The 11,491-nt window shown below is 58.2% G+C and overlaps 3 protein-coding genes across 3 annotated transcripts in view; 2 read left to right on the forward strand and 1 right to left on the reverse strand.

Moving 5' to 3' along the window:
* Positions 1-286: 286 nt before the first annotated feature.
* THBD (thrombomodulin) lies at positions 287-7,032 on the reverse strand. The gene is made up of 3 exons (XM_049801142.1): positions 2,950-7,032; positions 2,369-2,390; positions 287-484 (listed from the first exon to the last, which is right to left on the reverse strand). Exon 1 carries the CDS (start codon positions 6,747-6,749, stop codon positions 5,076-5,078), a length of 1,674 nt encoding a protein of 557 aa, XP_049657099.1. The 5' UTR covers positions 6,750-7,032; the 3' UTR covers positions 287-484; positions 2,369-2,390; positions 2,950-5,075.
* On the forward strand, positions 407-2,950 carry SSTR4 (somatostatin receptor 4). Its single transcript, XM_049801144.1, has 2 exons — positions 407-499; positions 912-2,950. Exon 2 carries the CDS (start codon positions 944-946, stop codon positions 2,183-2,185), a length of 1,242 nt encoding a protein of 413 aa, XP_049657101.1. The 5' UTR covers positions 407-499; positions 912-943; the 3' UTR covers positions 2,186-2,950.
* Positions 7,033-8,891: 1,859 nt separating the features above from the next.
* The window catches only part of LOC126038789 (GDNF-inducible zinc finger protein 1-like), a 67,624-nt gene continuing 65,024 nt past the window's right edge, over positions 8,892-11,491 (forward strand). Inside the window, exon 1 of the mRNA XM_049801037.1 lies at positions 8,892-9,974. Coding sequence (XP_049656994.1) covers positions 9,934-9,974 — 41 coding nt within the window. The 5' untranslated portion in view covers positions 8,892-9,933. The remainder of the gene's footprint in view (positions 9,975-11,491) is intronic.

The following is an 11,491-nucleotide window of genomic DNA, read 5'->3' on the forward strand; positions in this document are numbered from 1 at the left end:
GGGGGCCCGTCCCTCCCGCCCCTCCGCGACGCCCGGACTGCAGCAGCCCGCCCGCCCGCCCGCCGCAGTGCCCGCCGCACCGGGAACGGGCCGGGCCGGGCGGAGGGCTCCGGAGGACGGTGCGTCCCCTCGCCGCGGTGCCAGCCAGCGGAACGCCGCGCAGCTGAGGGAGGAGGAGGGGGAAGGGTACGTCTGCCTGCTTGATTTTCGATCGGAAAGCGGAGAGCGTCAACCAGAAACTTGGATTTATTTTTAACGGGGAAGCTGATTTTGGTGGCATAGGTGATGGGGGAGAGGGAGAACAGCCCGGATTCCCGCCCGGCGAGCGTGGTCTGTCTTTCGCTTTAAAAGGTCCGGATCCTTCTGGTCATCTGATTCGGGTCAAGCAGGACTTTGCGTTGCCAACAGCCTGCGGATCCCACCGGAGCGGCTCCCCGCGCCTGCCGCCGCCCCCCGGGAGGGAGGTGGGATGCTCTTTCAGTCCCTGGAGGGTTGAGAGGTAAAATAGCCCCAGCTCGGTTTCTCCTTCCGTTTGCTTTCCCGGCAGGGGTTAACGAAAGCACTGAGATTCGTGGAGGTTCGTTAAGGCGCATGGCGACATTGATTCCCAGGCCACCCCGTGGGTTTGCCGCCGTGCCCCCGCGCATGGTTAATGCGCGCCCCGCGCCTACGGCCCCCGACACCCCGAAAGGCCGGGATGCTCCCGCCTGGAGAGCGATGCTGCTGCCCTGACGAGTGACGCGAAGGTGCCCGGGCAGGGAGGGGGGTGGGTGCAGGGAGCAGGGGGCCCACGGCCGGAGGTGCCCGACACGTGGCCGTGATCCAAGGGGAAAGGCAGGGCAGCGTGCTTTGCGTCTGCTGCGCGCCGCAGCTCTCATCCCCTTCTCTCTCTGCCCGCGCCCTGCCCGCAGGCTGGCGTCCCGTCCATGGACCACCTCCCAGCATGAGCGCCGACGCTGAGCAGCTCCCGGCAGGGGCCCAGGTGGCCAGCGTGCCCCTCTGGACAGTATCCAGCTGGGCCGCCTCCGAGGTGCCCCCCAACACCAGCGCGGCTGCGGGGGAGGCCGGCCGGCAGCAGGGGCAGGCGGAGTGGGGCGGCAAGGCGGGCGAGATCGCGGGCATGGTGGTGATCCAGTGCATCTACGCCCTGGTGTGCCTGCTGGGGCTGCTGGGCAACTCCCTGGTGATCTTCGTCATCCTGCGCTACGCCAAGATGAAGACGGCCACCAACATCTACCTGCTCAACCTGGCCATCGCCGACGAACTCTTCATGCTCAGCATCCCCTTCGTGGCCACGTCGGCCGCCCTGCACCACTGGCCCTTCGGCCGGGCCCTGTGCCGCACCGTGCTGGGCGTCGACGGGCTCAACATGTTCACCAGCGTCTTCTGCTTGACCGTCCTCAGCCTGGACCGCTACATCGCGGTGGTGCACCCGCTGCGGGCAGCCACCTACCGCCGTCCTCGGGTGGCCAAGATGGTCAACGGGGGGGTGTGGCTCCTCTCCTTGCTGGTGGCTTCGCCCATCCCCATCTTCGCCGGCACGGCAACCACCCGCGACGGCCAAGCGGTGGCCTGCAACCTCCTGTGGCCGAGCCCGGCCTGGTCAGCCGCTTTTGTGGTCTACACCACCTTGCTGGGCTTCTTGCTGCCGGTGTTGGCCATGGGGCTGTGCTACCTGCTGATCGTGGGCAAGATGCGGGCGGTGGCACAGCGGGTGGGCTGGCAGCAGCGCCGGCGCTCCGAGGGCAAGCTGACGCGCCTGGTGCTGATGGTGGTCGCCATGTTCGTGGTCTGCTGGATGCCCTTCTACGTGGTGCAGCTGGTCAACCTCCTGCTGCCCGGCCGCCTGGATGCCACCGTCAACAACGCCTCCCTCATCCTCAGCTACTCCAACAGCTGCGCCAACCCCATCCTCTACGGCTTCCTCTCCGAAAATTTCCGGCACTCCTTCCACGGCGTGCTGCGCCGCTGCCTCGACGCCAGCCTGTGCTGCTGCCACGCCGGGGAGGGGGCTGCCGAGGAGGAGGAGGAGGAGGAAGAGCCCCTCGACTACTGCACCGCTCCCCGGGGGGACGACAAGGGCAAGGGCTGCATGTGTCCACCCCTGCCCTGCCAGCAGGAGCCCGTGCACCCTGAGCCCTGCTGCAAGTCCGGACCCCTCCTCACAAAGACCACTGCCTTCTAGGGTGCCCCCGGACGGGCGTCTCTACCAGGCACGGGCAAAGGGGACCCCGGCCGGAGAGGGGACAAACCACCATGCCCCGGGCTGCCGGTCCTCGCTCGTGCTGTGCAGTTCAACAAAATAAAAAGCCATAAGACTGGCCTGTGATACAGTTAATTACATCGACTGAGTAATTATTGCCGTTACCTTCGGCGGCGAGGAGCCTCCGCTGGGATCAGGGACGGTGAGGATTTCAAAATGCATTAGTGAACAGCGACTAGCCGCAGGGCAGGTGCCCCTCTGGAATAATAAAACACAACCTCTCCCATTCCCTCCCAAGATGTGCTCTGAAAGACGGAGAAAAGTCCTAAAACCCATCAGCCCCACTACGCCTATAGCGGAGTGAGGGGTTAGGACCAGACTGGACTTCTTGCATCAGCTCTACGAGGCGCTGAGGGCATAGAATCAACGTGACCCCCTTTGGGTTCCTCTTACGTAAAAACCAAAGGGGGTTCTGAACGACTGAGATTAGACCTCGAGACTACGCAAACCGAACCTCGGCAGGTGCCAGGGAGTCCCAGACCTCCCTTCAGCTAATGGGAAAAGGAAAAAAAAACATAGGTCCCGCCAATAAACTCCCCACCCCACCGCCCGAAATTCCCAGGCAGAGGGATTTTAGCACACACAGGACCAAAATCGTATTTTCCACAAGAAAACCCAGGAGAACCGAATCCCACTCTCCTTGCCACAGGAAAACATCACCTCTAAATGGTACTTGAAACACATACCCGCAGCAACTTCAGCTGAGGAACAGTACTGGGGCTACACCGCCTTGGCCGCACTGAGGTAGCATTAAATTAGCCATTTCCAGCTTATTTGGTTCTAACTTTGTCCTTTTAATGTTATTCTTGTTCTCCATTATTTATGGCTCATTCCTTCTATTTTAATCACACTGGTGAAATAACCGGCAGGGCAATGTTTTCAGCCTGATGCTCCGCTAAGAGCCCACAGCTCCTTGGGGTTTTTTTTGCTCCAGTGGGGTTTGTGACTTCTGGAGCTCTGGCTGCGAGACGGGCCGGTGCTCAGTGAGGAAAACCTGTCCTTTTAGGGAAGGGGAGAAAGAATATTTCATTAGCAGCTTTCTATAAACCAGACTGTAAAAGCTTTATTGGTCTACACACAAAATCACCATGTGATTGTGCATTGCGTAGGGTATATTTCCAATAAATAAATAAGTATTTACAAATGTGCCGGATGTATAAAACAGTGGGTTGAACCATTTACATTAGGAAAGCTACGGTTCATACAACGCATATCTTTTTATTTTCCTTGGAGGCTGCAACGTAGCTCTATCGAATCGGGGTGGGGAGGGGAGAAATGCCACGTGACAGCAAGCTCACTTAGCACGTAAGGGGGGGGGATGTGGGGGGACACAAGCCCCCGAGTTCTGCAGCCCCTCTGCAGCATCCAGCCCTCCCAAGTTCTGACCCCAAGCTTGCAAAACTTCCCACGGGAAAGCCAAGCGCTGCTGCAGGCTGATATTTCATGGGCATAAAGCTGTCAGCACCCGCTCCGCCGCTCGCCCCGTGCCCGCACCAACAGCCGCCGGCTTCATCCCACCACGGCTGCCGGAGCAGGACCCCCTGGCCCCGCCAGCCCTGCCCGGCAGCGTGCTGTTTTTGCAGAGCTGCCCCTTGTCTCCCCGCCGAGGGATGGAGCTGGAAAAACACATAAAATACTTTTCCAGATTTCCCCCAGTCCGTGGCTGGAAAGTAAGCTGTGGGCTGGATCGTGCCCCCCCCGCCGCCCCGGGAAAGTTTTGCCACAAGCTTCAACATGAATTAGACTCAGCCCTGGAGAAGATTAAAGGAAAAACAGGAAAAAACCCTATGGACAGGAGGGGTCGGTTAGGCGGGTTTGAGAAAAAAACAAAAAAGACCCAAAGATTTTAACCCAACAATGGCAGAAAATAGCGGAAGAAATTGTGTGAGGAACACAAGGCTCCTCGGCGCTGCGAACGACCTTTCCTACCATGGACAAAATTACCCTGGCCTTCTCGGTATCCCCATTTAACCTCTGCACCCCCGAAAAAGCCCTGAAATGGTACAATTAGAATAGAAATTGGGCATTTTAGCCCACACATGGTGATGCTTCAGCGGGGTTCCCACTGTCGCTACTGATTTTAGGTGAAAAGTGCTCAGCTGCCAGAGATGAGAGGCAAAAGATGGGGTGGGAGGGGGGAACAATAACTGAGACTTCTGCCGCTGAGGCAGAGGGGGGCAGAGGAGTGAGGCAAAGTGCTGACCGTGAGATCTTTGCTCCTTCTTCCATCACCCATCAGTTTAAAAAAACCCTAAACTGAACCCAGACGAAGGCAGGAGCATCCCAGCTCGTCAGCACCCTGGGAAAACCATCGTCTCCAGCCCAGCGACACACTTCCCAGACGACAGGAGGGGGACTTTTTGGGGCCAGGTGACCTTCCACAGTCTGCGACGACTCGGCCAGCTGCGGCAGGTGTGCTCCTGTCCTGTGGTTGATGAGGATTTAAACAGTCAGTGCCAGACGGAGAGATCCCTCCTGTAACACACACACGGTTTTTCCTTGCAGCCCCCACCCCCACCCCCCCCACCCCACCCCGACAGCTGGCTCGGGAAGAGGAAAGCCGAACGCCCGCCGCTGCCTGCGAAGGGAGCCGAAAGGGAGCAGCCCTCCGTGTCTTCCACTTTCCTCGCTCTCTGGCGTGAGTATTGCAAGAGCCGGTTGGAAAGCAGTGAGTATTTTTGGAGGGGGGGGTGATCACAGCTTTTCCCGAATTTTCTTCATCATTAAAAAATCGCGGGGACAAGGCAGGGGAGGGGGGAGTAAATGTTACCCAGCTCCGTCCACCTCCGTCTCTCCGTCCTGCCCGGTCTCCCTACAGTTTCTGGCCGGAGGCAGCACACCCCGAGGCGACCGGCTGAAGTCCCATCTCCTTTTCGTGGGGGCCGCCGCACTTGTAATCCATGGTGGCGGGGGTCCTGCAGCGCTTCTTCGCCAGGTGGTACCCCAGGGCCAGCAGGGTGAGGGCCGCGGAGAGGGCACCCACGGCGATGCCCACCAGCACGCCGGGGTGGAGGTGCTCTGCCTTCGGTGGGGTCTGGCTGGGGATGGGCACCTGGGTAGAGGGCCCAAAATCCCCCGAGTAGGCTCCCTCCCCGTCCTCCTCCAGGATTTTCACGCAGTGGTTCTCGTCGAGGAGCCGGTAGCCGGCGTGGCAGTGGCACTCGTAGCCGCCGGGGTGGTTGGTGCAGTTGTGTTGGCAGTAGTTCATGTCGCACTCGTCGATGTCCACGCAGAGCTGCCTGCCGTCGGCACCGACGTCCAGCAAGAAGCCGTCCGGGCACTCGCAGGACAGGCTGTGCGGGTCGCACTCGGCCGGGCACTGGCTGCGGTTGCAGTAGAGCTGGCAGCGGGTGGGCGCCTGCGGGTTGACGGCGTAGCCGGGGTAGCAGCTGCAGCGGTACCCGCCGGGCACGTCCTCGCATCGCTGCTCGCAGGGCGCCTCGTAGCAGCGGGAGACGGGCCGGCAGCGCCCTTGCAGCATCTCGTAGCCTTGGTGGCAGTGGCACTCGAAGCCGCCCTCGGTGTTGACGCAGACCTGCTCGCACAGCCTGGGCACCACGGCGCAGTCGTCGTCGTCCTCGCAGCTGCTGCCGTCGGCGGCCAGCCGGTAGCCCGACTCGCACATGCAGACGAAGCTGGTACCGGTGACGACGCAGTGATGCTGGCAGGGCGCGCCGGCGCAGGGCGAGCCGCAGCCGCGGCCGTCGGGGGCCAGCACCTTGCCGTCGGGGCAGGAGCAGGCCGGCCGGCCGCCCTCCTCGCCGCAAGCCCCCTCGCAGCCCCCGTTAGCCAGGCGGCAGGGCCAAGCTCCCGGCGCGGCGCGGCCCCAGCGCAGCCCCCCGCCTTCCCCGTCCTCGTCGCAGCGCAGCTCCAGCCCCACGGCCGGCACGACGGCGGAGCTGCGGGGCGGCAGAGCCAGAAAGTCCCCGCCGCGGGCTCCGAAGGGGGTGGCGTAGGTGACGGGCAGCCCCTCGGCGGCCGGCAGGCGAGGGCAGCTGCCCGCGTAGTTGTACTCGCAGAGGAAGCCGTCGGCCGGCGCTTCGCAGCGCCGCTCCTCCCAGCGCAGCTCCCGCGACACGGTCACGCAGAGCTCCCCGCACCGCCGCCCCGACGGCGCCCAGTTGGAGTAGTCGGTGCGGCGATCGCCCGTCACCCACTGGAAGCCGCGGAGGCGCTGGGCCGGGTCGGTGCAGGAGACGGGCAGGCGCAGCCCCAGCCACAGCCTCCCGCCGCGGTTCTGGAGCAGCAGGGCGATGGCGTCCTCCGCCACCGTGGAGCGGACGGTCATCAGGTGCCCGCCGCCCCGCTCGCACGCCGCGCTGGCCTCCGCGAAGGACCGCGGCGCCCAGAAGACGCCGAAGCAGTCGTGCTCCAGGCACTGCGCTCCCGAGGGGGCGGCCGGCTCCGGCTCCCGCTCCGGCTCCCCCCCGAGCCCCAGCCCCAGCCCGGCCAGCAGCAGCGGCAGCGGCAGCGGGAGCCGCCGCATGGCGGGCGGCGGAGGGGCCGGCCGGCGCCGCAAATCTCTGGCATGCCGTCTGCCCGCCCGCCCGCCGGATTTATAGGCTCTCCGGCCCTCCCCGCCGCCCGCCGCAGGAAGGAAGCGTCTCCGGGGACGGGCCGCCGCCGCCGTACGGAGTGATTGCGGCAGGGCCGGCCCCGGCGGCGGGTAAATCCCGGCGGCGGGGCGGGGGCTTCTCTCGGGGGGGGCAGCCGGCCAGCCGGTGTTCCCCCGCCTCCGCCGCCCGGCCGTCGTGTCCCGTGTCCCCCCGTCGTCGTCGTCGTCCCCCCCCCCCCCCCACCTCCGCCCCGGCCTCTGCCGGCTCCTCCCCGCCGAGCCGGGAACCGGGCCCGCCCGGGCCCGGGGAGGTGGAGCGGTACCGGGGTGGGGGGTGGGGGGGGGGCACCCGCGGCAGCCTGGGGACGCGGGCTTAGGGGTTGAGCGGGGCCGGGAAAAAGAAGTTTTCTCCTTGCGCCAAGGGATGGAGGGCCAGCCGCTCGCTGAAGGGCTCCTCGGGAGGGAACGCTGCCCCTCCGAGCTTCCGCGTCCCAATTTCACATCAATCCTTTCTGCCTCCTCCGAGGGAGGCCACCGCTCTGCAGCGGACCACGCAGGACCACCAGATACATTTGCACCCTCGAGGCAGCCAGGATCGGGGGGGGGGTGTCAGGATCAGAGGCTATAGGGCGGGTGGCCTGGCCGTGCCTGCCCGCCCCTTGGCCTCTTCCCAACCCTTGCCCTTCTCCAGGGGTGAGGCGGGGTCCCCAAGAGATGGTGGCACAGCGCAGGGGTGATGTCTACTGCTGGCAGTAGGTGGCATGTGGCTGGGAGGCCGCAGTGGACACGCACGATGCCACTCCGGACCGCAGACCTGTAGTGACGGCACCTCCCCGTGATTAGTTGTGCGTTAAAGATGTGCTAGAGCGAAGGCAGGGGTCAGGCTGCCAGCCCTTCCAGGACAAAGTCAGACTTCAAAGAAAAAAACCTGGGTTTTTCAAAGAGGAAAGAAATTCTGAGACGTCCCCAGGGATTTACTGATCTTTGCTGGAGCAGTGAGGGACTTGGGAGAGCCCTTCCCTGTGCTTGAAGGACGCGGTGTTAACAGCGACGAACGCCCATCTCTGTGTGCCTCGCAACTTGCAGCCCAGCAAAGCAGTCCCAGCGGGTTTGGGGTAAGACGGGACCCCAGAAAAAACGTGGGATTTCCCCCGGGCTTTGCAAATCAGCCCCCAGTTGTGCGTATAAACAGGGCTGGCATGGCCTTGCTCTTGAAATTGGAGAAAATCGGTGTGGAGAGGCCGGCAGCGCGCTGCGCCCTGCTTCGGGACAGATTCCTGGCTCCTACGCTGCCCGAGAGCTGGGGCTGAGCCCCGGGAGAGGGGTCCCATCCCTGGTGCCCCTTCCCGGCCGGGGGGGACTCTGCTGCTGTTTTCTGAACAGCTGTACCCTTTCCGTGGTTTTATCTTTGCAGGAGCCGCCTCTGCTGTCAGAACATAGCCAAGAGCAAAAATAAGAATGAAAAGCAAACATCCAAAGCTTCACCGCTCAAAGGAAAGGGTATTTGACCCTTTTTTTTTTTCAATTTTGAGAGCAGTGGTTTTACCGTAAGATTCAGTCACTGCAATTAGCCCTTGGGATCCCCTGCGGAGAAGCAAATCCATACTTCCTTGCTTCACTCATTGCAAGGAGGTTACTTTATTAAACTCTTATGGTTTGTCTTGTCCTCTTCCAGCCCTGTGTGGTTTGTGTAGCTCACGCGAGGCTGTGGGCTGCGGAGAAAAGGAAAGATGGAGAAAAGAGGAATGATAATCCTTAATAACAATTTTTAAAAAAATAATCACTAAAAAAGCTGTGCTGTTTCGTAGCTGCAAAGCTAGCCTGATGGAAATGGGAGCAGAGGAGCTCATGCTCTTTATCAGACCCCTTTCCCCCTGCCTTGTCTTCAGCCTCTTCCACACCTTCCATTGCCTGTCTGGTAAGGGGAATATCAAGGAAATGCCATTTTCTGCTCAGACTGCAGGAGGAGCAATGGGCAGCTCAGATCTTGGCCTACAGAGCATTCAAAACTATCATTTCTCCCCCTTGAAAATTTCAGCTCGATCACCTACACGGGAAATCCATGTCTGGGTTTTAATTTCATTGGCCGGGATGTTCCCCGAGCAGAAAGGCCGGCTGGGGTACAGCGCAGGGCAGGTTCGTTTTCTCCGTTAATGAAGCCCACGGCAAGGGCTGGGCTCAGGCCGGGGTTCCCTAATCTCAACCCAAAGCCATCATCTCCTCCTCATGACACATGTCCTGTAAGTCTGATCTGCCGTTCCTCTGACCTCTGGGAAGGAGGGAGAAATTAGTGTATCATGCAAGGGTGAGCTTGCAATGGTGCCAGTCACTTCCTGGATAAAATAATTCACCCGAGAAGAGCTCAGTTGCTCTTCAGCACCGCAAGATATATAAATAGGATAATCGCCAGAAGTTTCCTGGAGGGCTTGGTCAAGCCAGCCTTTCCTTGCTTTAGTAAAACCTGTTGTTTCCCCAGTTTTCATTTCATTTTTTTAACTTCTGGTGGTCTTTTTTTCTGTTTGCAGAAGCAAAACAGCAAAATAAGAGGGGAAAGGTCAGGACAAACAACGGAAAAAGAAAGAAGACAGAATGTAATGGGTGGAAAAGAAAAAAAAAGCCAATAGATTTCTGTTCTTGTTTTTTTTTTAAGTAATTATAAAAACAGATTAAAATTTCCTTTTCAAGGCCGCATAATGAGAAATATTTTGACAATTTCCAGGAAAAAATGTAGTACTCCCCAAACAATGATTTCTCAGATTATCGCGCTGATGTCCTTGCCCTGCCGACAACAGTTTGCAGGGTTGATCTTGCCAGTGGAAGGGAAAGATAATCAGGGCAGGAGAAACGAGATTAATCATGTTTTAATAACTCTTTTTTATTCCAATGATCTTTTCCCTCGGTTGCCTCAAGGCATGACAGGCGTTGGCTGATGTGGCCCTGACGGGCTGACTCACAGATACAGAAATGCCCTTCCTGCTGACATACTGCTTTTCCTTTATAAAAGCTGATTAATCATGCTCCTCTGCAATGCAAAGTTATTGCAAGACATTACCGGCTGGCCGCTGCGATAACAGGAGGGAGACCTTTCACTTTACTTGAGTCTGACTCATCTGAAATGTCATTGTCATCCTTCAGCCAGAGGAATGCTGATAGAGGGTATTTTGAATATTTCTTTTGACCTGTGGTTATGGGGCGGGGGGGGTGGGGGTGGGGGGTGTCACGGATTTTCTTTGCTTGTTTGTTGGATTTTGGAAATGAGGTTCCTAATGTCAGAATGCTGACAATTATACACAATTTAATATAAGGTAATATAATGTAATATAATATATTATAATATAGCATAGTTGATACAGTTAATATAATAAATATAATATAAATAACAATATAATCTTAAATTGTTATGTCAAGATTTAAAAAAAATTAAAAGCAGACCATTAAGTAGCATATAGGTGCTTTCCCATCTACACACAATCTGCGTGTGATCCCACTTGGGATCATTAAAACTGCACAGGGCTCCCTTCTCCCTGATTTGGGCGATCTGCTTGGGGTTTCGTGGTGTCCACCAGCTGCGTACGACAGCAAGTAATGACAGCGCCAGACAAATAAATGCATCAAAAAAATAAGACTTGATGCCCGGCCAAGCATCCAGGCAAGGTAGGGACCTGCAAGTGGGGGGTTGCTGCACAGCCGCAGGGAGGATGCTTAATTGGCTGCATATTAATTAAGAGCACTACTTAGGGTGGTTTTGCCTGGAGGGAGCTTTGCTTGCAATGGCTTTGGAGAAGGCAGGACTGGGGAGGTCACGCCAGGTGGTGAGTGAGTCTTCTTTCTTGTTAAAACTGGGAAAATAAGTTTTCTCCAAAGGTGCCCTCCTATCTCCATGGTCTGTTACAGCCACAAGTTTCAGTCCGGGTACAGAAAATACACTTGAGGGTAGTGGTAGGGCTGAGCTAGGTCCTGCAAGCATGCCTGGTACTTTTTTTCCTCTGGCTTATAGTTTTATGTGAATTCTTGGACTACAACCAGGGAAACCAGCCGGTGCCGTTTCCCACAGGGCTTAAGCCTCCCGAGGCTGGGTGTTTGCGATATCTGGCATGGCAAGTGTGTGACTTCTCCTCCTACCATCACCTTCACCTGGCGCCCTGCCTTTACACCCTGTCCCACCCCTCTGCCCCTGCCCCAAGCCAGCGCAGCTGAATTAATTGGCATTTTCTGTACATGATGGCTCACATGTAGCTCAATTCACAGGGGAGGCACCTTGTCAGGACCCCAGCAGGGAAAATATTGTAAATTTTGCTTATTTAGCGGCATTAGACTCTTAGCCTTCTCCGTGAGCTTCCTGTTGAGCCTTGCAACACCTCCGAGACATGCACTTACCCAGCAGCTTGAGGGACCTGGGTTTTCCCTTAGGAAAGCCAAAGGATCTTCCCTCTGCCGCAGGCTGGCTTTTCCATGTTGTCACCGCCACTGCTCTGATCTGCTCGGCGAGGCGTGAACTTCGCTTGGCGGCCTTGAAAGGGCTCAGGAGAACCAAATGCCAAGAAATATTTAAAAGATAAAAATAATAAAAAGAGGAAATGAGCAGACATTTAAAGCATTTGTTTTTCCAGTGGCTGAGTCTTTGTGGGATTTGAAGGAAGGAGTGTGGTATTTTGTAGATTATATTTTACCAT

Source organism: Accipiter gentilis, chromosome 5 (genome assembly GCF_929443795.1).
Source record: "Accipiter gentilis chromosome 5, bAccGen1.1, whole genome shotgun sequence".
NCBI lineage: Eukaryota > Metazoa > Chordata > Aves > Accipitriformes > Accipitridae > Astur > Astur gentilis.

Bases quoted from the DNA above. Each gene is read 5' to 3' on its own strand.
- SSTR4 (XM_049801144.1), top strand. From the start codon at position 944: ATGAGCGCCGACGCTGAGCAGCTCCCGGCAGGGGCCCAGGTGGCCAGC.
- THBD (XM_049801142.1), bottom strand. From the start codon at position 6,749: ATGCGGCGGCTCCCGCTGCCGCTGCCGCTGCTGCTGGCCGGGCTGGGG.